The sequence below is a fragment of the Carcharodon carcharias genome, chromosome 14 (assembly GCF_017639515.1).
Source record: "Carcharodon carcharias isolate sCarCar2 chromosome 14, sCarCar2.pri, whole genome shotgun sequence".
NCBI classification, from domain to species: Eukaryota; Metazoa; Chordata; class Chondrichthyes; order Lamniformes; family Lamnidae; genus Carcharodon; species Carcharodon carcharias.
Genome location: NC_054480.1, coordinates 31,594,568 through 31,622,077, shown reverse-complemented (window position 1 = coordinate 31,622,077; position 27,510 = coordinate 31,594,568). Strand labels below are relative to the sequence as shown.

The 27,510-nt window shown below is 42.9% G+C and overlaps 1 protein-coding gene across 10 annotated transcripts in view; it reads left to right on the top strand.

The window, feature by feature from the left end:
• LOC121287207 (DNA (cytosine-5)-methyltransferase 3B-like) overlaps window positions 1-27,510 on the top strand; it is a 335,867-nt gene that overhangs the window by 194,429 nt on the left and 113,928 nt on the right. For all 10 annotated transcript variants that reach the window (XR_005945160.1, XM_041204873.1, XM_041204868.1 and 7 more), the window contains 4 exons: window positions 4,402-4,543; window positions 5,481-5,606; window positions 5,697-5,741; window positions 20,226-20,305. Coding sequence is in view for 9 of the 10 variants with exons in the window: in XM_041204873.1 (XP_041060807.1) it covers window positions 4,402-4,543; window positions 5,481-5,606; window positions 5,697-5,741; window positions 20,226-20,305 (393 nt within the window). In the remaining variant the exon portion in view is untranslated. The remainder of the gene's footprint in view (window positions 1-4,401; window positions 4,544-5,480; window positions 5,607-5,696; window positions 5,742-20,225; window positions 20,306-27,510) is intronic.

Below are 27,510 nucleotides of genomic sequence, written 5' to 3'. Positions count from 1 at the left end.
TCACTGTCGCTGGGTCAAAATCCTGGAACTAACAGTGCTGTGGGTGTACCTACACCACATGGACTGCAGCAGTTCAAGAAGGCAGCTCACCACCACCTTCTCAAGGGAAAGTAGGGATGGGCAATAAATGCTGGCCCAGCCAATGAGGCCCACATCCCGTGAATGAATAAATAAAACAGCATGTCCTCCTTCTTCATTGGTGATTACTTCTCTTGGTGAATCTAAGTAAAACATTTACACAGAACAACTAGAGAATTGGTCACTAGGTCGTTGAAAGAAACCTTTGTGATCCTTGGTGTCCAGGACCAGGTGGTGTCTGACAACGGACCATAATTCAATGATGAATACTTCACTCATTTTGCCGGGAGTTACAGATTTCAACACCTCACCAGCTCCCCAAGGTCTCGACAATCTAACGGTGAGGCGGAAAGGTGTGTCTGCCTTATTAAAACCCTCTTGAAGAAAAATGATGACTTTCCAATGGTGCTTTTGATGTACAGATCCACCTTACTGTAATATTGATTAGCCCCATCTGAGCTGCTGATGGGCAGAAAACTTTGCACTCAACTTCCCATGCTGCTGAAGAAATTAATCCCAGGCTTGGCAGTCAGGGACTATCAGAAGGTTCAGGACCGAGAACAGTCCTACAGGCAGCGACAAGCTTCCACTTACAATAGGAGGTACCGTACTTTAAACCTGCCAAGGCTAAACAGATGTAACCAGGTTTGGATCAGAGACCTTGATAGAGAAGTCATCATTGTCCAGAGGGATGAAGATCAAAGACCGTCTTACTTGATACATACTCCAGAATGCACAATCAGACGGTTAAGCAAAGTCTTCTCCTCATTCCTCGTGACGAACCTCCTATTATATGTTTGAGAGAATCAGATGTAGAAACCCAAATAATTGAAACACCAAGTACTACAACTTCAATTCCAGACTAACAAAGTCAGCCCAAAGCAATTGAGACTACCATTCTTCCAGAAATCATGCTTTTCAATTTAGAGGATTCAGAAAATCTCCAGACCATCTGAATCTGTAAAGTCAGAGATTTGCGGGTAGAAGGGGTAACATGTAAATATTACTGTAAATACATTTGGGTGAAAAATTTGGGGGAGGTGTAGTATTATGGTGTTTGGGACTGTAAGGGTTGATGTGGGACTGGGGAAACCGGATTACCCATATTATTATGTAGAGAGTGACATGGGAATAGTAGAGTGTAGCAGTGAATCTGTTAGAAATCAGCATGAGGTGGGTGTTCAATGGCAGGTTAGGGTGTCAGTGCTCCAGGCAGGCTAAGAAGCTGTCACTGACCACCTGAGTATGAGACCATCCATTCCGTTAGATCAAAAACATGCTGCTCTCACCAGATATCCTGCCTCGCTACAACCCATCCCTGCCAGTTGGATGGGTGCTGCCAGTCAGTATCTTACACATCTATGGGGCTGCCAGATACAGCAAAACGATATGCAGTTATTGAAAAAGAGGCTCTTGCAGTAACGTGGACTTGTAAGAATTTCTCTGACTATATTGTTAGGCTGAAGATGATCATCGAGACAGATCATAAACCATTCATCTCACTATTGGACGGGAAAGAGCTCGCCACAATGCCTCCCAGAGGCCTGATCAGGCCTCCCTGTGGAAGGATTTCTCCCCCTCCCCCATTCCCCACCACAGAGGTGACATAGCTGCAGAAACTACCTTTTATTTAGTATCAGTAAAGTTGGAGATAGTGCGCCCTCTCTGTCACTTATCATGCATTGCAGGCAGCTGTTCCCTCTCAAACTGGAAGGCCTCGGATTGGTTCAAGAGCCCACCTGTTGCCCCTTATTGGACAGGAGTTGCCCCTTATTGGACAGGAAACCTGTCTCTGCCAATAAATGGTGCGCCTCCTTGAAAATTCCAAAGAATGACTTTTTGCCATGGCCAAGCTTGGGACCCAGAAACAGTCCCAACTCCTGTATTCTGGTCCTGGAAGGAAGTTCAGAACCATGATTTTGGAAGGTGTTGCTAAGGGTAGCATGTAAATGAGAAAAAGGAGGGGGGGCAAAAATAAATTCTTAGCCAACCCCAAAGGTGACTGTGTGAGAGATTGGGAAGAGAAGCTATTGCAGGCTACTCTCTGGCCATGACAGGATACATACAAATGAAAGCACCAAGTACCAGTGCAGTACTATCAAGCTGGATGACAGTGGAGAGGCATTGGAGTAGAATTTCATATTCAGCTGTGTCGGAGGCTGAAGACCAAGGAGGATGAGCAGGCAGAGTTTACCTTTGTCACAGTCAACAAGGATATCATTTGTGACCTTTGGCAGTATGAAGAGGGCAGAAACCTGATTGGAGGGATTCAAACAAGGAGTTCTGAGAAAGATAGGCACAGATTTGGAAGGCAAACATTGCCTTCAAGGATTCGGAAGAAGAAAGGGAGGTTGGAGATTGGGCAGTAGTTTGCAAGGTTGGTTTTAAAAGATGACCGATGATAATGGCAGATTTGAAGGAGGGAGGGACACTATCTGCAGAGAAAAATGTTAATACTGTCAGCTAACATAGGAACCAGGAATAGTAGGAATAGAACCTAGAGAGCAAGAGGTAGATCTCATCAACAAGTTGAGCTTGGGGGGAGCATATCGGGAGATAGGAGAGAAAGATGTGAATTCAGAGTTAGGGCAAGGGGGAATCTTAGAGTAAGTTAAGCCTGGTGGGCTAGAGGAGGGGAGAGAAGTGGTAGAGACAGCTGATTAGTTGGTCTTGATCTTTGTAACCCAAAAATCAGTGAGCTTATCGCTTAGAAAAGATGTTAATACATTTTAAGTGGGTTAACACTTCTACTGAAATAGAAGAGAGAGTAACTCCAGATGGACATTTGTACAGTAGTGTTCCAATGTGTGATTTCAGGGCCACTGCATCTAATTCTACTTATTGCTTATAGGGAGGCACTGATGAACAGATTCTGATAAGTGGTCAAGCATATTTATCAAGTATCTTTCAGGGAAATTGGTGAAAATAAGTCACAACATGGCTAAGAATTTGCAGAAAAGTGCTTCTTTATGTTAGCAATTATGATTTCATAGTCTCAATAAGATAGATGTTAGCTTCACGATAGCAGTAAACAGCAGAAACCTCTCCATAAAAAAAAGATGTACCTCAGTTTATGCCTGCCAAATACAGATTATCTGTTCTTTCTCCTGATGTCTACTGACCTGCTGTAAACTTATGGCTGTTCTCTGTTTTGTTTCAGAATACATTTTATAGTTTTCATTATGGTTAATATTATATATAAAGCTTCTGCTAGTAATAATATGTTTTAGCTCAAATGAAAATTTGATTGTAGGAAAATTTGCAGCAAAAGCCTGTTAGCATTCCTTTAAAATTCCACACGTGGCTTTGATTTTCCTTTTGGAGATAAGCAGTGAGAGCTTACAGCTGAAGTGGAAATTTGACTATCCAGAGTTTCCGCAGAAATCAATTTCCCGCTCTAAGTACGTGAGCTTGTGTTTAGTTTGTAGTTTATATTGGATGGTAATAGGCAGCCAAAAATAGAATATTATAGAATAACTGTGCAAGCTTAGAAGGAGAGTGCCCAGTAAAGACGTCTCAATTTGTTGTTTTCTATTACTGTCTAAATCAAAATTCAACTTGCACAAGAAATGTGAGGAATAAAATGAAAGGTGGTCTTGCAGATTGTTCTGAAATTAGTTAAGAGTTGATTGTGCCAGATGAAAGAAAATTACAATGTTAGTCATTGCTGAATCTGACAATCACACCTTACAAGCAAGCAGCAAGAGTGACATTGCTGAATGTCTGAAAAAAGGTGGTCAGTTTGCTCTCTAGGCCTCTGAAATAATTGTCCAGGAAAACCTAGGAAAGAAAGGGAAAGAAAAAGAAGTATGTTTAGACTTTACAAATTTTGGAAGCCTTTCTCACCAGATAGCCTCAAAGTGCATTGGATGGCTGTCCAGCAGATGGTCCTGCTTTGTTCAAAGAGGAGTATTACAGATAAAAGATGGCCAGGGTTGTAAGTAGAGATGTTTAGTGGCCTGAAGACCAGGTTCAGACTAATACCACCCAATATGGTAGAAATAAGCAATAATGAAGTAATGTAGTCAATAAATGGGAGGGTTGACAGTCATCTTTTTAAACTAAATAAATCAACATTGAAAGCTCACTAATATTGCTGAAGAAATTAGGGTATGAGAAATGCATCTACATCCCATTGTTATTGCATTGCAGGTCAGTTGTGTAATGTGGCTGCTGTCATGGTCAGGATTTATTAGTGGAACCAAAGAAATGCAATAGGTATTTTGTTGCTACTTTATTTTGTGATACTCTAAACGTAAATCTGAACAGCTCCAAGATGTGATAACCTATTCTATACCTAATAAAAGACATCAACTCTTTCAGATTGCTAGTAGCAGATCTGGAATGCCATTCCCCTCCAATGACCGGGGCACCTTGGAGGAACAAATTAAGCCAATGCTTGACTGGGCATTTGGTGGTTTTCAACCAAAGGGTTATGAAGGAATTAAGCCCAAACAAAACACAGGTAATTGACAACAAAAAGAGTTTGCTGGTTCGTTATGATTTCAGCAGTAGTCAATACATGTGTATATATATATCTATATATATATATAAATAAAAACAAAAAACTGCGGATGCTGGAAATCAAAAACAAAAACAGAATTACCTGGAAAAACTCAGCAGGTCTGGCAGCATCGGCGGAGAAGAAAAGAGTTGACGTTTCGAGTCCTCATGACCCTTCAACAGAACTATACTGTTGAAGGGTCATGAGGACTCGAAACGTCAACTCTTTTCTTCTCCGCCGATGCTGCCAGACCTGCTGAGTTTTTCCAGGTAATTCTGTTTTTGTTTTAGTCAATACATGTAACCTACTTTGTACTTTAAATAGGATACATTTTCATCATTTAATTAAGCTTTTCAGTGAAGTAAAAGAGTGGAATACATAATAAATTGTGTTTAATTTTGAGCTGGATTAAAAACCAGAGCGCACAATTTGTCCAAAATATTTGAAACAAAAAGAAAGGATAAATTTAAATCAGGCAGCTAATGAGCTATTGTTTGGGTCCTGTCCCTTTAAAGGATGATATTGGCAGTTGGTTTGTGGTCCTCTGATTTTCTGATTCACTAAGAAATTGGGAGTTGTAATTAGGCGATGACTTCTGCAGTCAACTATTTGATTCACCAAGTGAACTCTTGTGAGTGCCAACTCAAAATATATTCCCATATATCACAAATGGCAATCACTACCAGGGAGTGGCTCAAGGTATGAATTAGGATTCAGACGATGAACGTAAGTCATGAATCCCTCAGTTTGATTTTTGGTATGTAATTTTACTTTAGCTATTCAAAGTTTTCTGTATAATAGATCAGTGTAACAAAGTAGCAGCAAGTTTACCTTTTAGTTTGATTTTGTACAGTGTCGTGTTGAACTTTCCATATCAATTCTTCTATCTGTTGGACAGAAAACGACACTGCAGGTGAAAATCCCGTAGAGGTGTACGTGCCGGAGTACTATCCTCCCACAAAAAAGCAGAAAACGAGCTTTTATAAAAGCAAAGAAGGAACAGAAGAGGAACACCGGGGGAGAGGTAAGGATTTTTTTTAAACAAAGGTAAACTGCTCAATGCATTATTAGTGGATCAAAAAAAACTAATAGTTTTTTTTCATTTACTCTGCAGAAAAAATTTTCTTTCAAGTTACATCAAACAATAAAAGCATTGAAGGTAAAGTTTCTTGTATTATTCAATTTGGCTGCTCTTAAATGCAACATCTTCCAGTTTGCTCAAATGACAACTTTGGTACTGTACTGATAGATTGACAATTTCACAATTAGTCTTGTAAACAGGATGTGTTACCCTTTAAACATTTTGCAGTTGACTGTAATGATCAATGTAGCATAGACATATTCCTGCATTAAAGCACACAGGAGTAACTTGAGCAACACTATAGGACTGCAGAACTGGTACATTTGAATGCTGTTCTGTTGGAAGATGCACTAATAGTTTTGTGTTTAAACTCAGTAAAATAGTTACTTTGTACAATAGCTTATTAGCTGCCTGATTGCAACAGAATTCAGTCGGGACTCCATGACACAGCTGAGGCACCGGTTGCCTCTAGCTTTCTGGGTCACCACCACCCTGATGGATCGGTGCACAGAATTGCCTTAAAAGGAAAGCATTTTGGTTGCTGTCTGGGTAGAGGGCATTGACCTTATGGATTGAGTGTTGTTAGTCAGCTGCATGTTAATGAAATGAAAAGCTATTTTGTTTATGTAGTCCATTATTGTTCCAAGAGATTCAAATAGTGAAGTTTCAAACTTGAGTAGTTGCATCATTAAAACTTTGGGGAACACAATGGGGAAGATTTTGCAGTCTTAGCACAGAAATGCCATAGCTGCAGAGCATCAAGTGCAGTTTTTGCACTGGGGCCACCCCATAAAACAAGGCCAAATAATTTAAATATTGTGGGTGCTTGTGCAGACCATGGCACATTGTGCAGTGAACTACTAGTGAGGCTGTGGGTATGTTATCAGTTTCCTGATGTTGAAATGCAGCTTGATACCAATAAATCTGCCAGTTTTCTGGGCAAACAAATGACTTGGGCAGAACTGCCCGATGCACTGAACAGATGTTGGAGGGCATGCTGAAAGGAATCATTTAATGAAAGGTAACCCTATTTGGAGAAGTGCGCCACACAACTATGAACAGTGCAATTTTTCGATGGGGCCTTCAATGAAGTGTCCATTGGGATGGATGCTGAGCATATAAAGTACAGTTTCAGTGCAATAGGAGAGTTATAAGGCTTACTATTCATTATCATAAAGCTTGGGAGTCTTTATAAGTGTCAACAGTGTATCCAGTGCAAACTGTCAATTGTACTGTAAGTTGTCATCAGCACTGCGCACAGGGCACAGAGTGAAGCTCAGGTTTCCACGTGGTAATTCAGGTTTTGCCACTTGTAGCACTGCAGGGTTTCAGGAGCTGTCTTGCATTATCAACCCTAATATTGGAAAACAAATATGACCTTTTAAAACATTTTTATATTTCTCAGTGCTACAGTGCATGATACAGCGTGAGCAAACAGATTGAGTTTGTATTTCCTTTTACAGCCGATACAAATAAAACTTGCAAAAACCACAGAAAATGCTGGAAATACTCAGCACGTCAGGCACCAGAAAAATTAAATCAAAAATGATTTGGAGCTATTTTTTGAAATAATGCCCTCCACCCGTTTGTTGCTCAAAACTGTAATTGGGGTCCTATGTATAATAGTACCTCAATTTGTATATGAAAGCAGGGGTGCCATTCAAGAAAGCAAGCATAAATGGGTGGTAACTGAACTACTGCCATTTTTGGGCCATATTTCTAAATATTCTTATGAATCCTTATGTATTCAATTTATTTTCTCACCTTTTGTCGTGAGCATCTCAGTCCATAGGCAACTCGAGCTGAAAATGTGAGTGGGTAGTACCTTCTGACCATGCTGAATCAGACCCTAGAATGAAGATTTGCAACCTGTGGCTCCAGAGCCACATGCAGCCCTTCAGCATCTCATTTGCGGCTCCCAACCTTTCCAGTTGGATAACATGAATGTGAATAAAATCTAAAAAAATTAAGTCAAGAAAAGTAAGAGCTGTGTTTAATTGTGGGGGTAAAGGGCTAATCGTTATGCTGCACTTGATGGTTTCAAATAGTTATTTTAATGAAAAGTATGATTGTTCTCTAAATAAACCTGTTTGAGTGGTATAGCTACAGAATGGTTACTGATAATGGGTGAAATTTTCTGCTCTCACCAGCAGCGGGAATTATGGCGGGTGGGGGCACAAAATTTGGTGTGATGGCAAAAGTCAGTTTCCTGCCGGCGGGAAATTAGTTTGGAATTTTGTTCTCCTAACTTTGATGGCAGGCTAAAGATGGGTCGAGTTTCCCACTGATCTATGCCGGGAACCACATTTGCATTTATTTGCATCTCATGAATGCTCATTAAAAGACAGACCTGCTGGAATCACGGTCCCCTTCCAAATTAAGTGCTCCGCCAGCAGGTAATTAGATCGGCCTGTTTCCTGACAGTATAAGTAGCGTGACCTGGCGAGCTTCACTTCATCAATGACTATGAGATACGTAGATGCTGCTTTCGCCTATCTTTAAGAATGTTGTGAGATTTTGTGTGCTTTTATCAGAAGCTGTACTAAGGCTGGGCATGGGAGGCAAGACCAGTGGGGAGGGAAAAACAAAGGCAGGACAGGGGTTGGGGGTTGGTTGTGGTGGAACAAGGGAGGGAAGGGGGAAAATGGAGACAGGACTGGGGGGAGTGGGGTTTATGGAACACTGGAGGGAACGGGGATTAGGGTGGGGTCAAGGAACAGAGTTAAGTAATGAAATACTGTCCTGGGGCAACAGTTATAAGACTGTCCAAGGAGGAGTAAGAGACTGTCCTGGGGCTCAGGCCACACTTTGGGGCATATTGAACAGACTGTCCTGAGGCTGGGGCCACACTGTCAGAGGCATATTTAACAAACTGTCCTACGGCAGAGTGGACCATGTTAGGGGACTCTGCATGACACGCATATCTTGGTCCAAGTCTTGGGCGGGGCAAGGCCTCTCTGGGCAGTGACAGTTGTGCACAACATGGTGAGCAGGATGTGGTCAGTCACTTAAGGAATTTGGTCCTGGGGGTTAGAAGCATGGTACTGTGAGGCAGATGGCACAATCACGGTCAGGGGAGGCATTTGCATCCTTATGTCAGTAGCTGAAAAGTCATTAAGGGGGTGGGTATTGGATGGTCTCATGGGTTGGGGTGGGGAGTCCTGGAAAGTCAGGGTGCATGTGGGCTAGATTAGGGCAGGGGTCAAGTCGACAAAGGGCATGGGGACATCAACATTAAAGGGGGAGGACAGGAATATCAACATGAACAATGATGGGATCGAGGGTAACAGGGGCATCTGAATAGTGACAGGAAGAATGGGAATTAGGAAGTGGTGACTATGGAGGAGGATGGGAGGGACTTGTTGATTGATAGGGGAGGTTGGAAGCTGGTCGTACTTACAAACCTAATGAGCACCATGCTCACAAGCAGTGATCAATGACACACTTAGAAAAACAAGCTTGAAAAAATCGATATGGGAGGGGTCTCAAGGCATGTGGGAGGAGTTCAGCACAGCATATCTTGGCCAACTGAAGGGGCACCTTAAACTGTCTTGCTTAAATGATGGCGAGTATGGCTTAGCTGAGTGCTGGACCCGAAGGTTTCGTGCACAATAAATGAACTTGGCTCCTTTTCTAATGGTGTGCATTTGGGTGACAATCCATTAAGTTTAGGTGCTGCACTGCATATGGTCCTAATCGGCATGTGATCATTACAGAGGCATCTTAGAATGGATGCAGGCTCCAAGAATCAATGGCCATGAATCCTACAAGTGTCCATCTTCCTAGTGCATTGGTCATGGCATTTAAGGTACCATGATTGCAACCAGGACATAGGTCCAAGGACTGGGTATCCGTAGTTGTTGTAAAGGCCACTGGAGGACAACCAATACAAGGCTGACTGTGGCTCCTAGGACTTGGGTCTTTTGACCCTAATGATCACCCTCGTTGTGAATGCACATTCACTCTGAGCAGAAAGGTCAGTACCTGTCATCCTCCACTATGAAATCATCCTGCTTTGTTTTGCAGTGTGGAGACTAGGAAGAGTAAAGGGCCGGAGAAGGCACAGCTGCCTTGTAAATGAAGGAAGACAAATTGACAGGAACTAACATTACTAACATTGATTGCTGAATTGTATTTGTTCACAGAAACAAGGAGTTGAGAATACAGTTGTAGCAACACTGCCTTCTTGATAGCTTTGATGCGAATGAGGAGAAAGGCCTGATGCCATTTGGCATAGCTCAGGGAAGACCGTTGCCCTGAGGAACAAGAGTCAGCGAGGCCCCAGGAAGACCCAGATGCTGACGAGGAGTGACCAAATCCACAAAGATGTTTTGTGCGACCAAGGGTCTACAGAAAATGCAGCTCACACATTGAATGAACTGAAAACAATGCCGCAGGCACTTTCACTTGTCTAGGGACGTAGTAGCTCATGTTTGTCACATTCTTCATGAGGAACTCATGCTGCATGGACTTGGAGGGCATCCAATGCCAGTTGCTGTTGAGGTTACCACAGCACTCAACTTTTTTGCCAACAGATCCTTCCAGAGCTCCACTGGGGATCTCTGTGGAATCTCACAATCAGTGACACATAAATACATAATGCAGTTGACTGATGCCCTTTTCAATAAAGCTTACTATTACATGCAGTTCAGCATGGATAAAGCAAGCTAGGCTGCCAGATCCATGGGTTTCGCTGCAATCTTAGGCTTTCCACAAGTACGTGGTGTCATCGACTGCACACCTGTGGCCTTGAAAGCTCCCTGGCAGCAGCATGTGAGTTTCATTAATAGAAAAAAATTTCATGCTTTAAACATCCGGCTAACCTGTGCTTAGAGAAAGCAGATTTGTGCTAGGTACCCAGGGAGCTCTCACGACTCTACATCTTGAGTCACTCGCAGGTGCCACAGGTCTTGGAGAGCCCTTGGTGCTTAGAGAGTTGGATCCTTGGTGATATCAGGTATCCACTAAAGACATGGCTAATCACAGCCATTCACCATCCACAGAGTGCATCTGAGGAGAGATACAGTTGCTGCAGATTCAGCCACAAAATTCTTAATCGAACAGTCTATTGGCCTCCTAAAGATGCATTTCAGATGTTTGGATTGATCAGGTGGAGCTCTTCATACTCACCCCAGGGGGTGTCCCGCATCATTGTTGTTTGCTCCTAGGATGAGGAGGACGTAGAAGGGGATGAATTTGAAGAGGGAGAGGATTCAGATGAGCCACTGCAAATGAGAATGCCACTGCATGGGCATAATGCAGAAGACATGCCCATGACAACCTCATAGCTATAAGATTCCAGGAAGAATAAGGTGAAGACAAGTTGATATGAGCACAGTTCTCTTCACGCCTTAATGCAGAGAAGACAACAAGACCTTCATTGTCATCTTCAACTTCTCACGAAAGGTCATTGATCTCAAAATGATAACAGAGGAAACATAAGCCACATTCAACCCCAACGATGGGGTCATCCTTGGAAGGCGCAGTAGCCTAGTAAGCATGTGGCCACTGTGTAATAGAATAAGCACTCCTCTAGCACACATCCTTAGGCTACTACACATAGTGCAGTCTTTTCAACCAGGGTGTGAACAAGTCAGTGAGCATGGCGGCCTTCAAGAGGCAGAAATGCTATTGCACACATAGATGCATTCATGCCAGTCTGAAAGCATCTTAGCAAGGCAGCTTGAAGAGGAAAAACATCTGTCAATGGTTATTGCTTGACCTTCTGAAGATGGAGCTACATCCGTATGGCACCATTTCTCCAAACGCAGCTCTCAGAAGCTGCATCTTGATACTGAGCCCCAATATGCCACCAGACATCAGGATGCAGTGATCTGTCACGTGACAGCATGGAGGCAAAGCTGAGAGTTATGTTAGCATTGTACTTAAGACTCAGAAGGACTGTCATGTGATTATTGACAAACACTCATTACCTTGCATTTGTCAGAAGCCTGCCAAGTTTGCATCCTGAATTGCTTTGGCATCTGGGAGAGACATGGCCCAGTCATTGACAGAACAGTCAATAGTATGAGCATTTAGGAAATGTGCCAGAGTGTTGCTTTCATACTATTACAGTGCTCAACATTGTCCACCTCACAAAGGTCAATCCTTGCTATGAATCCTAAGGCTGGAGTTTTCTGGCCCTGCCTGCCGTCAGGATCTTCCAGTCCCGCCGAAGGTCAATGAACTTTTGGCTGGCCTGCAGCAGGTCCCGCCATGGTGGGTCCAGAAAATCCCCGCCTAAGTCACTGAGTGCACAGTCATGCAATGAATTCCATATCAATTGGCATTCTCCGACCTCACAGAGAGATGCCGTCAAGCAACGCTAGACAGTCATTCAGCAGCGAAATAACATCCTCACAGGTAATTGGACGACTTCATCAGGATGATCACACACCTCTGACATCACACACTCATTCCCATCTAGCAGACATCTCAAATGTCACTGAGTGGAGTCAACTTCGATCATTCATGGGGAGAGTGGGAACTAATAAAGGAGTAATTTGCAGTCTTAAAAGTGGAGACAAAATAACGCAGCAGGTTGCTATGAAAGGTTATGGTGCTTGAAGATGAGTAAGATTTTTAACAAAACCTCACAGTCATAAGGTAAAAGCTATTGTAAAGTGTACTTGTGTGAAAAGAATCCAACATAGGAAGTGATAAATACTTATAATATCCACAAGCTACAAACTTCAATGCAGCAGCATCAGGATAATCACTAACCTTGATAAGCGATTCTCATGAGGTCACATAACCTGAGATGCAAGGGTCACATGTGTATTGTCCAGCCATCATTTTCATTTAGGAAGTGCTTTTGCTCATAATGTTGATGTGAAACTAAAGGTGATTGATTGTGACGGAATTGAGTGAGAATTCATAGAAGTGAGGGAGAAGATGGGAGATAATTGGCAGGGGTGGAGGGGTCATTTTGTACCCTTGAATGAACATGCGACCTTGCATCACATCAATTAGCCTTTCAATAGCTGAGACTTGGAGAAGGATAAATGCAAAATATAATGACAATAGTGCCGATTATATATAGTGAATGAACACACTCGTGCCACCATTGTACATTCAAAACTTCCTAATTTTTCTTACCCTACCGCTATGTCTAGGTGCAGCCCCGACATCCGCAGTAGAGGTAGAGGCAGCCTGCTGTCTGAGGTGACTTTGGTGGGTATGCTTTGGAGGCCTGAGGCCTGGATGGCCCTGGCCTGCTAAGGGTTTCCTGCTCCACCCTCCTTGGCCTGACCTGCTGAGGTTGATGGAGTCACAGGCAGAGGGGATTTGGAGCAGCAGGACACCCTTGGGGACTCCTGGGTGGATGCCCCTGGGATGTCTGGCTGGCATGCCTCCGCCCTTTGGGTGCCACCTCCCTGGCTTCTTGAGGAGAAGGGGCATGTGGAGGGCGGTCCTACCCCCTCTCACCTAGCCACTGCTTTAACACACGCATACCTAGAGCAATGGATTGTGGGTCCAAGTGCACGTTTGGCAGAAACTGTGCTTACTGCCGGACCTGTGTCTCTAAGGTGGCTGCCACCCTTCCCATGGAGACTTCAGTGCATTTGCATGCTGAGCCACAAGATCAGACAGAATGTGGACGGACTCCTCCATCCTTTGTTCCAGTCTGTTGATGGCCTCTGACTTTCCCCTGCCTGATATTCCCCTGCCTGTCTCTGCATCTCCAGCATTTTTCTCAGGGCCGACTGCAGAGACTCATCATTGCAGATGCCTTGTCTCCAGCAGTCCTCAGAGTGTCAGAGACCTCAGCTGTCACTGCCTCCACCTGCTCAACACTTGTCCATGAGGCGATCACCAGATTGCAAACCCGAGCCTACTCCAGAACTAGAACCCACCAAGGTGCATCTATCTGTGCGGGTGGAGGGTGTAGGTCAATGCAATGACGGGTCTTCATCAGCATCTTCATCTGAGGTTCTCTGGAGGCTGTTTGCTGGAGATCTTCCTTCGCCTTTTCTTGCTGGTGGCTGGAATAGAGAAAAGAGATAATTAGTGATTGACTAGGCAGGCTCCTACACTATAGGCCACTCACAGTGTTTGCCTATATGTGGCTGACGTATACTGGATGCATCCTCACTGGCTGGGGAGGCTTCATGGGGAGGCTGATCTTGCTTTCTGTGCAGAAATGATCCCTATCCTCTCCAGCCAGCTCTGGGCCTGTTCCTTGTATGGGAGGGGTCCTGAACTTCAAGGTACCCCCTGCCCAAGTCTGTGATCTCTCCTGCCAATTATGGGTGAACTTGTCCCAGATAAAGACAGATGGATTCACTGTGAGCACTATGGATAAAAGAGCAGTTCAGAAGCATGTATGCCTGCTGTGTGTGCTGTGAGGATGCCATTTGTGCAGGATCTAACATGAGATGGGGATATTAAAGTGGCTGGCAGACATGTAGTGCTGATATCCCATCTGTTGGTCATGTGTGACATCCCTGTGGACTCTAACCCTTAGATGCTTGATGTCCTTATGAGAGTGAGAGTTGGGAGTCAGCTGAAGGTTCATTTACCCTGCCGGAGTGCATCAGATGATTCGTCGTTTACCTGCACTGCAGGGTGGACCTTTTTTGTTGGCCATGGGCGCTGACCTATCTGGCGGCATCCTCCAAGGCTGGTGTGGTCAGGTGGGTGGACTTCCTACTCCTATCCTTTTGAAGGAGGACCTCCTGTCTATCCTGCATGGCCTGGAGGAGAGTCCCCAGGGAGGAATCGCTGAACCGTGGTGCAGGGGGTTTGTTTCTTTTAAGTGCCATTAAGAACCTGAATTACACAATAACCTGACCTGTAGCGTGAATGTGTGTGCAGGTGCCATTTAAATAAGGCACCAGGACCTTCAACCCCATGAGGTAATGGCGGGGCACATGATTCACTGGCTGCCCTGCCACGAAATTCGATGAGCTCCCCACTGATGTGTAATTCATGAGCTGAAAAACAGAAGATCTGGTGCGAAAATCCGCCCCACCGCCAGAGGGAATCCCGACTTTCCTGTCTGCCACTGCACTTAAGGCAGAATTTCACGTCCCACGGGCTAGTGCATGCCCGACCCGATCAGGTGTAAAATAGCGCGCGATGATGTCGGACGAGCTTCCCGACGTCATCGCGCACTCACACTATATTTCAATTGGCAGGCACGCGCGAGAGTCAATAGCGTGTACGCTGCCAATTAAGAGGCCTATTAAAGCCATTAATGTAGTAATTGACCTGGAATTTTCACCGCCCGTCCAAGGGCGAGATGAGGTTTCCGATATTAATTTTTAAAAATTTAAATGTTTCGGCATCATCAATATGTTTAGGGTGGAATTTTTTTTCGCAATTTCGTAATGTTTATTTTTGACTTTAAAATTCTTCAGCTCTCTGAGTCAGCTCTCTCCCTTCAGGGAGCTTTCATTCAGCGCTCGCACGCGTCTGCGCTGACTTCGGCACTCGTTCTCCTCCCGCCCCCACCCTGGCAGCGCTGAGCCTTTCAGTGCGCATTTCATACTGGCTGGCCATTAATTGGCCAGCCAACGCGAAATCGCGGTAGGGGGCCGATCACGAGCAGCGGCCCGTTTCCCAGCCATTTCCAGACCCGCCCACCGTGTCCGCTCGACGACCCCGAAAATCCTGCCCTTAGTCTCCAGAATGGAAAATTCCTCCCAATGCTTTTGGTTTGAGGAACAGGTTTTACTGTTGCAACCATTATTGTTTCTAATATAGCTGGGATGATAATTCATTCTAAACGTGCTATTGGAAGCTATTTTTCGTATCATGAGAATTAATTGCTAAAAAAATTGTCTTAAATCTGTGCATTTCGTGTTAAAGTTTGTTTTAAAGATAACCCTACCAATAAAACTATTGTAAAAAGAAGTCAAAAAACGCAATAATTCAGTGTTGGGTCTATTCTCTATTGATACATAAGGTTAATACAGTGTTTTATTTATAATATATGCTACTTATACATTATACCAGATACACTTGGCAATTTGCCAGTTATTTGGCTTAGAAATGCTGAATTTTCATTTTGTGGTTCCAAATTGTTTATCTTTAAGCAATTTTATCAAAAGACTTCAGGCAAAAAAGATTGCCGACTCTTGCCCTAGAAGTGTGCACGAATGATTCAGTGATTAATCTTACATTTCCCTTCTGTGGGGAAGTACTTTGCTGCCACCTGGCATTTCACAGAGTGATACAACTGAGATCATAAACTCAGCAGCATGGAGTCTTTGGAATGTTGTGCAATTTCATTACAAGGTGCTTTGTACTGATGCTGTGTGCTCGAACATGCTATGCCACTATGTTGCATTTGAATACTTTGATTTCAAATTCATCATTAATGGCTGTCTTATTGATCAGGGCTATTGCCTTAATTCTATTTCAAAGGCTAGGATCTGGAGTTAGTGGATTTTCTGAAGATTGACACACAGGTACAAAAGCTTCGGCAGACATTCACTCTCTTTAGGAACCAATATCCTGACAGGGCGTTGGCAACCATGGACCTACATGTTAATCTTGCTTTGGAGGCATGGATCATCTTTGTTGGTGGTACATCCATCCAGTTTGCGAGGCTCTTTAAGAAGATCGTTCTTTGTCTGCCTTGATCTCTTTTACCATCGATCTTTCCCATCAGCATCGGACTTTCTAAATCACGGTTAATGCCTGCCTAACAACAGCCAATAAGAAGAATGCACTATAAGCACATTTAGTGTTTCTATCTGAATATATCTTGAAATTCCTTTAATGAGCTTTGGAAAATTCCACCTGTTGTGGAATAGCAGAAAATTTGTGACTGATTCAGGAATTGTACTCCTATTTGGGTTTCAAACCTACACTTCCCCATTGCATTACAGTTAGCGACTGAATTTCATTATCTCATACTGGATGATCTGTGAAATTGCCTTTGGTGTGAATTTCTTATATACTGAAAAAATCAAATTAAATCCAAAGCCAGACCTACAGGGTAAAGGCTATATTTTTTTCTCTTTTTATGCTGAGTGGTGTCATTTTGTGATGGATCAGAATGGTGTCTTCAAGCAGTGTTGCATGAAAATGTCTCTGAAGTGACAGCTGAGGCACTCTTTATATGGAAGGCTTTGTGTGAAATTTCACTCTTATCTCACTACAGACTACTTATGTAGGTGTTATAAATCATGGCCTCGTTCTACAGTTTCAGAGCACTGCTGTGATCCAGATTTTGAAATACTGAAAGCTGTTTGGATTAGAATGCCAGTTCAATTTGCAATGCAAGGATTGTGTGAGAGCAGAGCTGAGTGATCAGCTTTTTAGAATGCAGCTTTCATTGTTTGATGAGAGGCTGTCTCATGTAAGTCTGCATTATGACAGCCTAAGAATAATTTATAATATATTTTGACAGCAAGGATTAGAAGAATTCTACTTTCCACCTTCATAAGATGAAGAGCAATTGTAATACATTTCTCAAAAGAAGTAATCTGTTAAAAAAGAATGCTGATGTTTGTTTAGATTAATACATTTTTAAAAACCTAAAGTTTGATGTGCTTTCCAAAATTCTATTGTCACTTTCCATGTAGAGGGATCAATGAACCATGAATGACCACTCAGAGACAAGGCACATCCTAAACAACCAATTTTAAGCTAACACAGTTGGTATGTGGATCAGAAAACCTCTCCCCCTCACCTCGTTTCTGTCTTACTTGGACTTACTGTTGTCTGAGTGGTACCTCTCTGAGTTCTCCTATGCAATGTAATCTGTGATGGAATAGTCCCTTTCTTGTTTGTTTGTCTGCAGGGCTGATCATCACCTTTAGAGTTGAATTAACTGTTGGCTTTTGAGCTGCTTTGTTGAAAATAGCTTACATGGGTAGCCTTAGTCCTCAAGAAGCTTCCAGCAGTTTTCTTGTTGGATCTAGCATAATGTTTTTAAATCAGAATTTCTTATTTTTATATAGCACACAAAATGATTAAAGGCTTTCATGATACCAGTTAAGAAATGTCCCATGTTAAAAATGGAAGAAATCCCTATACTTCAGCCATCAGATACAGTAGTTGAGTAAGCTTGTGAGACTTTTTTTTTCAGAATTGTTGTGGCTTTAATGTGACTAGAATTAATAAACTGACAAAACCAACTTGATTTCCATCTTTTGCCTCAAAACTAGATTTGATTTGTAGTTTTTCCACTGAAATATGACCAGGTTTAATAGCTTGCTTCTGTAGACTCGTAATGTTGTGTGAAAATCAACAAAATAATTTGTAGGTAACAGAAAATAAAAATTGTAGACAAAACAATATGGAGATAAGTTAATGTCTGTAATTGCAGGAACATTGTAATGCACAAACATACATGGAAAAATAGCCTTCATATAGAGTACATTGAACATTAGTGAGCCAATGTTCATTTTGAAGTGTGATGGGTGAGTAGTTTGGCCACGGTTGTTACCTTTAATAGAACGTGCACTGAAAGTGCATTAATGTTTACATTAGGTACAGATTAAAAGGACAAAGAAAACTTTTTCAATTAAAATTTCATTGTTTCAATTGTCACACCACTGTCTTGATATAGACATGAGATACCTTAATTGTTCTTTTCAAAAAATGCAGCCTTGTTTCTAGTGCATACAATTTGGACCTGAATTCTCTCAGATCTACACTGCATTTATTGGATGATCATAAATAATAAGAAAATTAATGTAGAAGTACAGAACTGTAAATTAATTAAATAAGTATTCACATTCCTAATGCATTTGAAAGCAATATGGTTCTTAACTGAGCCAGAAATTGTGGCTGTACATCGAAGTTGATTGCAAAAAATACAGTAAATGTTATCCGGCACTCTACCAAGCGGAATTCTCTACTAACCGGATTTCTTTCCTAATACAAATCGTCACTTTACCAACTGGAAGAACCCTGGAGCCTCGACCTATATACTGCATTATTTGATACTTTAACTTATTGTAATGTTGAGTATGAGAAGTAAAAATAATACTATTCCTTAGCTCCTGAGCACTTGCATATTAGTTCATGCTACAAGTATTGGTAATTGGAACTCTCTTTTTACTGCCGCTTTTGAATAACCGGCACCACCCATTCCCTGTGCATGCCCGAGTAATGAAGAGTTTACTGGAGATAGAAATGCAGGTGTACAGGGGAGAATTGTGGTTTTGCAAATGAGCATTTTTATGCACTGAGGCAAACTGTTCTCAGTTCAAGCTATCTTTTTAAGTCATTCATGAAAAAGGAAACAATAGAATGGACATGAAAGAGTTTTGCCTTAATCCTATCTGAAAAAAGTAATTTATGGTCAATTAGTGACTAGATCTGACAAGTGTGTTATATAGCCTTCTGGCTGCTGATCACAATACCACTTAAGCCCTTCCAGTGTTCCAAATAAGAAACTCAGTTTACTGAAACAATATTTTTTTTCAGTAGAAAGATAACACGTTTCAACAAAGACCTTTTGTGCAGAAACATTAGGATTAAATATACCACTTCCTGTTAGGTGTGGTTTTCCAAAATGTAGGCATACCTCTATAGTTCAACTGTTGTTTTCTAACTAATTGAAGTTGACACTCTGAGCTGTCAAACAACATCCTTTCCAGTGAAAAAAATGAGGAAGTATTGCAGAGCAACAGATCCCACACCAGGATATTTTCAAAGTAGTAAGTCTTGTATTAATTATGAAACAAGATAGTATTATATCTAAAACAAAAACAGAATTACCTGGAAAAACTCAGCAGGTCTGGCAGCATCGGCGGAGAAGAAAAGAGTTGACGTTTCGAGTCCTCATGACCCTTCGACAGACAACAGACCCTTCTCTGTCGAAGGGTCATGAGGACTCGAAATGTCAACTCTTTTCTTCTCCGCCGATGCTGCCAGACCTGCTGAGTTTTTCCAGGTAATTCTGTTTTTGTTTTGGATTTCCAGCATCCGCAGATTTTTTGTTTTTATCTTAGTATTATATCTACCTGTTCAATTTTAACAGTGGTTTGACTCAGGTGTTTTTTTAAGAATATACTCATGCTGCAGTTACTAGTCTAGACTGGTAGTTTCATTTCTGGTTCCAACCCAGCAAAATACATTCATATGGTCTGTCTCCTACTTGGTCGGAAGCCAGATTAAGCACTTTCAAAACCAATTTGACACTGAACTGGATTTACATTGTCATTGTTGATGATAGTACATTTCAAGTCATAAAACGGCGTTCTCTTTATCTTCATGACATACAGTTGTTATTGGAATGTTGGTCACCTAATTTGGTTGTTGTTAAGTTTGTTCAGCAAAGCTCAGTGGCTGTCATGTGATTTTTCAGATTGCCTTGCTTCAAAGTAGAATGAAAGGTTAAGCCAATATGTAATTTTAACATTCAATGGAAAATCAGATTGGTCGAGGCCCATCAGTTTCCCACCAGGTGAAACAATTTAAAACGACTTCCCCTAAGTTTCAGTGGAATGTTGATATCACCAGAATGGTGATATTTTCCTGGAATCAGTGAAGGTTGCTGTCTTTTGTATTAAAGGATCTTTATTAGCTTTTAGTTAAAAGTAGTTATGACAGATTGTTCTAATTATTCTAATTTGTAACCTTTCTTTTTCACTTTAGAATTTTGTCTTGCCTGTGGAAGCATAAGAGTCAGCACTTTCCATCCACTGTTTGAAGGTGGTCTGTGTCCTATTTGCAAGGTGAGTGTGTGTAACTTCTGTAATCACATGGATAGTGATATCTACTTTAGTTCATATAAGGCTTTATGCATGAACATTGTCAGGTATATAGCAGATATCTGGAAAGCTTTCTCAAACTTGATATATTTTTTTCCTTTAACTGTTCTAAGGGCTGAGTGACCATTCTTTGTATGAGCCTGCACTGTGTTATTGTACTTAAGCCCAATTTTTTCTTTTTCATTGAATATTCACAACATGCATATTTCCAGCCAGATCTTGAACGGTGATTTCCCCACCTCCTTCTTCCTATGCAGCCCTAGGATGCTGAGATTAGGTACAGCATTCTCCCTTCTTGTACTGCTTCCTGGGTTGAAATCAGCCAATAGTGCAGACAAATCTGGAACATTACTACTTTCTACAGCGCATTAAAGACATGTGGAGTAAATTTGGGCCTTCACTGCCTGGGCAGTAATCTGGCAGTGTAGATATGCCACTCTTTACTGAACTGTGATTTCAAATCAATGGAATGAAATTCAGTTGTTTTCAAAAGTAGTTAGGTGATCCACGCCAAGGTGGTCAAGACAAGTACTTTACCCCTATTCACCCAGTGAATTATCAGGGCACCTAGTTATTATTGAATCTGCACTAAAATAATACTTTTGCCAAAAATTTTCTGAGAAAAAACAGCTTCATGTTTAAAGAAATTATCCTATATAGATAACTTCAGATGCTTACAAATAGATGTTTTGTCTGAAGTAGTTAGCTGTGCATGTTGACATCAAACCATGCTCACAGATTCCATTCACCTGTGCTGTTATTGGCACTGCAGCATCATTAGCATGCATTGTTTCAAAATCAATGGGAAGGATTTTTGAGATGCGGGTTTTCCTGCCCCGCCACCAAAGATTTGGTGGGGAATTTACCCCTGCTGATCACAGCAGCCCCGCAGTCCTTTGGTTGAAGATGAGATTTCCGCCCCTCACTCGGCAGAACATAGGAAAATTGGACTCAGGAGCAGGAGTAGGCCAGTCAGCCCTTCGAGCCTGCTCCACCATTTAATAAGTTCATGGCTGATCTGGTTGTGGTCTCAATTCCACTTTGCCATCTGCCCCTCCCCCAATAACCCTTGACTCTCTTGTCTATCAAAAATCTATCTAACTCTGCCTTGAACAAATTCAATGCCCCAGCCTCCACTGCTTTTTGGGGAAGAGAATTCCACACATTAATGGCCCTTTGAGAGAATTTTTTTTCCTCATCTCCGTTTTAAATGGGTGACCTCATTCTTAAACTGTCTCTCCCACAAGTGGAAACATCCTCCTGGGTATATACACCATCAAATCCCCCCAGGATCTTCTCTGCTTCAATAAGATCTATATAAGATATATATATAAATGACTTGGATGAAGGGCTGGATGGGATGGTTGCCAAATTTGCTGAGACACAAAGGTAGGAAAGTAAGTTGTAAAGAGGACAAAAGGAGGCTACAAAAAGACATAGATTGGTTAAGTAAGTGGGCAAACATCTGGCAAATGGAGCATAATGTGGGAAAATGTGAAATTATCTATTTTGGCAGGAAGAATAAAAGAGAAGCATATTATCTAAATGGTGAGACATTACAGAGCTTTGAAATGCAGAGGGATCCGGGTGTCTTAGTGCATGAATCGCAAAAGGCTAGTATGCAGGTACAGCAAGTAATTAAGAAAGCTAATAGAATATTACCATTTATTGCGAGGGGAATTGAATACAAAAGTAGAGGGGTTATGCTTCAGTTATTTAGAGCACTAGTGAGACCACATCTAGAGTACTGTGTACAGTATTGGTCATGTTATTTAAGGAAGGATGTAAATGCGTTGGAAGTAGTTCAGAGAAGGTTTACCAGACTAATACCTGGAATGGCCGGGTTGTCTTATGAGGAAAGGTTGGACAGGCTAGGCTTGTATCTACTGGAGTTTAGAAGGGTAAGAGGCAACTTGGTTGAAACGTATAAGATCCTGAGAGTTCTTGGCAGGGTGGAAATGCAGAGGATGCAGAGGGAGAATCTAGTACTAGGGGTCACTGTTTAAAAATAAGGGATTATCCATTTAAAAATGAGATGATGTGAAATTTTTTCTCTGGGGGCTGTGAGTCTTTGGAAAACTATCTGAAAAGGCGGTGGAAATGGAGTCTTTGAATATTTTTAAGGCAGAGGTGGATAGATTCTTGGTATACAAGAGGGTGGTAGGATTTTGGGGGTAGTTGGGATGCAGATTTGAGGTTACTATCAGATCAGTCATGATCTTATTAAATGGCGGAGCTGGCTTGAGGGGCAAAATGGCCTTCTCCTGCTCCTTGTTTGTATGTAAGATCACCTCTCCTTCTTCTAAACTCCAGTGGGTATAGGCCCAACTTGTTCAACCTTTCTTCATAAGATAAGCCCCTCATCCCAGGAATGATCTGACTGAACTTTCTCTGTACTGCTTCTAATACAATTATATCTTTTTCCAAATAAAAAGACCAAAACTGTACACAGTATTGCAGGTGCAATCTCATCAAGGCCTTGTACAGCTGCAGTAAAACTTTCCTAGTTTTATATTCCATCCCCCTTGCAATAAGTGTCAATGTTCCATTTAACTTCCTAATCGCTTGCTGTACCTGCAGCATACTAACTTTTTGTGATTCGTGTTTCAGGACATCCAGGTCCCTTTGTACCACTGGGTTCTGCAATCCCTCTCCATTTAAATAGTATACTGCTTTTCTATTCTTCCTGCCAAAATGGACAAATTCACATTTTCCCACATTGTACTTCATCTTCAAAATTCTTGCTCACTCACTTAATCTTTCTATATCCCTTTGCAGACTCTTTACCTCCCCTTAACAACTTACTTTCCTACCTACCTTGGTGTCATCTGCAAATTTAGCTACCGTACATTCGGTCCCTTCATCCAAATCATTGATTTAGATTGTAAATAGTTGAGGCTCCAGCACTGATCCCTGTGGCACTCCACTAGTTTTAGCTTGCCAACCTGAAAAAGCCCCAGTTATCCCTACTTTCTGCTTCCTGTTAGTTAACCAATCCTCTATCCATGCTAATATGTTTACCCCCTGCATCATATAATCTTATTTTGTGTAGTAACATTTGATGTGGCACCTTATCAAATGCCTTCTGGAAATCCAAGTATACCACACTACAGGTTCCCCTTTTCCAGCTTTCTTGTTACTTCCTCAGAAAACTCTAATAAATTAGTTAAACATGATTTCCCTTTCACAATCCCATGTTGACTCTGCCTGCTCAAATTATGATTTTCTAAGTATACTGCTATAACCTCCTTGATAATGGATTCTAGCAACTCCGCTATGACAGATGTTAAATGTGGAAATCCCATCTGAGAGCTGCCAGCCAGCAGTGGCAGCAGGAGCCAGGATTGGGACTACAAGCAGTCCCTAGATTCTAAGTCCCGGAATCCTGGACCAGGCACATGCAGGAGGTCTCATGGTGGGGGGAGGAGGTGAGGCCTGGTGAGTTGGGGGAGAGGTGGGGGTGGGGTTTGGGTAGGGAGCGCCCATGGGGAGCAGACCTCAGGGTGGAGGGGAAGGGAGGGGAATGTGGTGCACCCAATGTGGAAAGGGGGCCCATGAGGGAAGCGCAAAACCCCTCTCACCTGAGGCCTAAGCATGGTGACCTGCTGGGCTTCCCCCTTGCCCTTGAACTCCTCTTGCCAACCTCAAAATTGAGGTTAGGAGCACCACTTGGCCATTTAAGGGCCTCAATTGTGGACAGGACGACGGGAAGGCCACCTGGGGAATTTTACATCCATGGGCCGGAATGAGGTTTAATTTTTCATAAATAACATGTCCCTGCTCATGTGATAGAGTCACACGAGGGGACATGATTTATAACATCTATCAAATCTTTAATTTTTTTTCAAATCGGTTCATCTCCCTGAGGCAGTGAGCTGCCTCAGGGAGATTATGTAGTGCGCACTTGCGTGCACGCGTGAAAGTCGCACTCGCCCGGCTCGCTTTCCTCCTCCCGCCTGCACAGGCAGCGCTCAGCTCGCTGCCGCTCGCGTTTCACGCTGGGTGGGCCTTAATTGGCCAGTCAGTGTGAAATCACCTTCTGGGCCCGATCGCGGGTGGCAGTCGGCTTTCCGATCGCCTCTGCCCAATCCCACTGTGCCAAATTCTGCCCTTGGTTTCTAAGACTACATTCAAAAATCTATAACTAATAGTTTTTGCTAATGCTAGTTGCATTTTTTACTTTGGATATTATCAGCGCACGTACTGCATGGAAATAAAATTCCTGTTATTATACCAAACATATTCAACTCACAAGCATCATTCTGCAGTGATCTAAGTGACAGTGATGATCACAATGTTGTAAATACAGCAAACCTGATCTTGCCATTGGATTTTTCTGCGAGGAAAACAGTGATGCAACATGAAACTCTCAGGAAGTTATGAAATGGCACAAATGATGGCTGAAGTTTTTAGCTATAATTTCCTGGGAATTTTGCATTGCGAAGGAGTCCATGTGACGTACATAAGTTATTACAATGGAGCAACTCTCCACATAATTCTGGTTAATGGTGTAGCGAGACATGGCCCCAGTCAGGCACACTATACACTGTGATGGACACAAAAGCACAATGGTGCAGTATTTGAGGCTTATGGTTAAACCATCTGAGATGGTTGCTAAATGTATGAAATTGCCAGAAGGAATTTCTGAAACAAAAGATATTGTTTTCCTCCTCCCTTCCCCACCAGCTTTTGTTTTTGCTGGAGCTTCTCTGGGGTACAATTGTGTGGACACTAAACACTCACAAATGCCTCATTCAAGCAACTATTTGTCATTGTGAGTCTAGGTCATGAGTGTAGCAGGTTATTCATCTGTTTGGGGGGAGTGATAGGGGGTAAAGGGTGCAGACGGACAGGATATCCTGATCAGTTTCCTCCTCCTTAACACAAGGGCACTGAGGCCAACTATAGCTCCTATAGCCGCCTGGTCAAATGACAGATCTGAAATTTAACCTGGGTCAAATTTCTTTTGGTATGTATACAATTAGCTATTTATTCACTGTCATAACCTGCTGAATAATCTGGAAAAAAAAGATAAGCTTGAAAATAATACATTGGAGGAGGAAGAAGGAGAAGATGGGAATAAGAATTAATTTCTAACTTAATTTTAATGTCATTGTGCCTTCTGACTTTAACATTGTGCCCTATGCAAAGTTCTTGAGACTTATCTTCAAATGAGTACAATTCCAACCTCAGTTCTCAGTTGTTAAAAATGTGGTGATAATGGGCAGAATTTTCCGGCTGATGTGCAGGTGGTGTAGCTCGGACATCAGTGCGCAAAATGTCGCGTGCCGACGTCAGCGCGCAGCATCACGACATTTCGGTTGCCGGGCGCCCTCAGTTCGCCCGCCATTAATTGAAGGGTTCGTTAAGGCCCTTAACTTGCCAATTGTCCAGGATTTTGAGGGGCCCTTGCAAACTTTGTGTCGGCGCACGGGCCCAATGGGCAGGTGGGTAGGTGGTTATTTAAGAAAACTTTTGCAATGTCGGGATATGTGGACTCAGAGGGGTTGTTCATATTTTACATGAAGTTATGATTGCTGAAAGTGTTTAAAACTTGCCTGTGTGATTGTTAGTAGTTCTCATCGCTGTCCAAGAGGTTTTTGTGTTAAGTGAAAGCATTCTGCAGACAGCATTCTTTTTCGGCCTTGCAGCTTTCCGGAGGCCTCCATTTAGCCTGGGGCTATGGGTTCTGACCTCTCCAGTGGAGGCAGCTCCCCTGAGGAGGAAGGGAGGGATAGAATAAGGAGGAGTCCAGGGCTGAACAATCAGCCTCCAGGGGAGCAAACTTTGGGTGTCCAGGCGCAGGCACAAGGGGCGCAGGGACAAGAGGTTGTCCAAGGGGCCACAGACAACGCCACTATCCTGCTGCCAGGGTATACAGGCGGCGAAGCAGCTACCTCAATATGACTGAGGTGCAGTGTTGAAGGAGGCTTCAACTCTCAAGGGAGACAATCAACTATATCTGTCAGATGATTGGCCCTGAGATCTCCCTTAACTGTGTGGGTGGGCACCCCATGCCAGTGGCTCTGAAGGTCACAGCTGCCCTCCACTTCTATGCCTCTGACTCCTTCCAGGGGTCGGTGGGTGATCTTTGCAGTGTCTCCCAATCAGCTGTGCACACTTGTGTCAAGCAGGTTACAGAAGCTCTGTTCAGACAGGCATTGACCTTCATCTACTTCCACTCCGACCAGGCAAGCCAGGCACAGCGGGCTAGAGGCTTCGTGGCCATTGCTGGCTTCCCCCGTGTCCAGGGTACAATAGACTGTACATATGTGACCATCAAGACACCAGCAGGTGAGCCCGGTGCCTTCGCCAGCAGGAAGGGATTCCACTCCATGAATGTGCAGATAGTGTGTGATCACAGGATGCTGATTGTACAAGTCTGTGCAAGGTTCCCAGGCAGCTCCCACACGTCTACATCCTCAGACACTCCCAGGTGCCAGGGCTCTTCAGTGCTCCGGTTCGGCTGGATGGTTGGCTGCTGGGTGACAAGGGCTATCCCCTCAGAAGGTGGCTCATGACGCCTCTCCGCCATCCAAGAACAGAAGCTGAGGAGTGCTACAATAGGAGCCAGGGCACCACACGGGCTGTGGTGGAGAGAGCCATTGGTCTTCTCAAGATGCGCTTCTGTTGCCTTGACTGCTCAGGGGGCGCATTCCAGTACACCCCAGATCTCATCTCTCTGATCGTGGTAGTCTGCTGCGCCCTGCACAATCTTGTGCTGGAAAGGGGGGATGGAATGGACGATGAAGACCTTGATGCCCTGGATGAGGCTGCACATGATGAATCCAGCAGTGACTCAGAGGATGAAGAAGCACAGGATGATGATGAGGGGCACAATGACAACCTGCATTTACACCAAGGAGGCAGGGACACCCGGGACAATTTTATCCAAAGAACCTTCAGTTAGCTCCACACACATGGATCAGCAGGAGCAGCATTGCCTGGAACTTCCATACGTGGCACTTAGGTGCTACCTCTTCCACCTGATCAGCTGCAAATAAGGGCTTAGTACAAAAACATCAATGTCCACTCAAACACTCATGATAATTATGTGAAAAAGAGAAAAGCACCACAATGAAAAGACCCCCAGCCATGGTAACAAAGGTGGACTTTATTGTGTCCAAAATTAAAGCACATTTGATTATTTCACAATGACAGAAAAATGA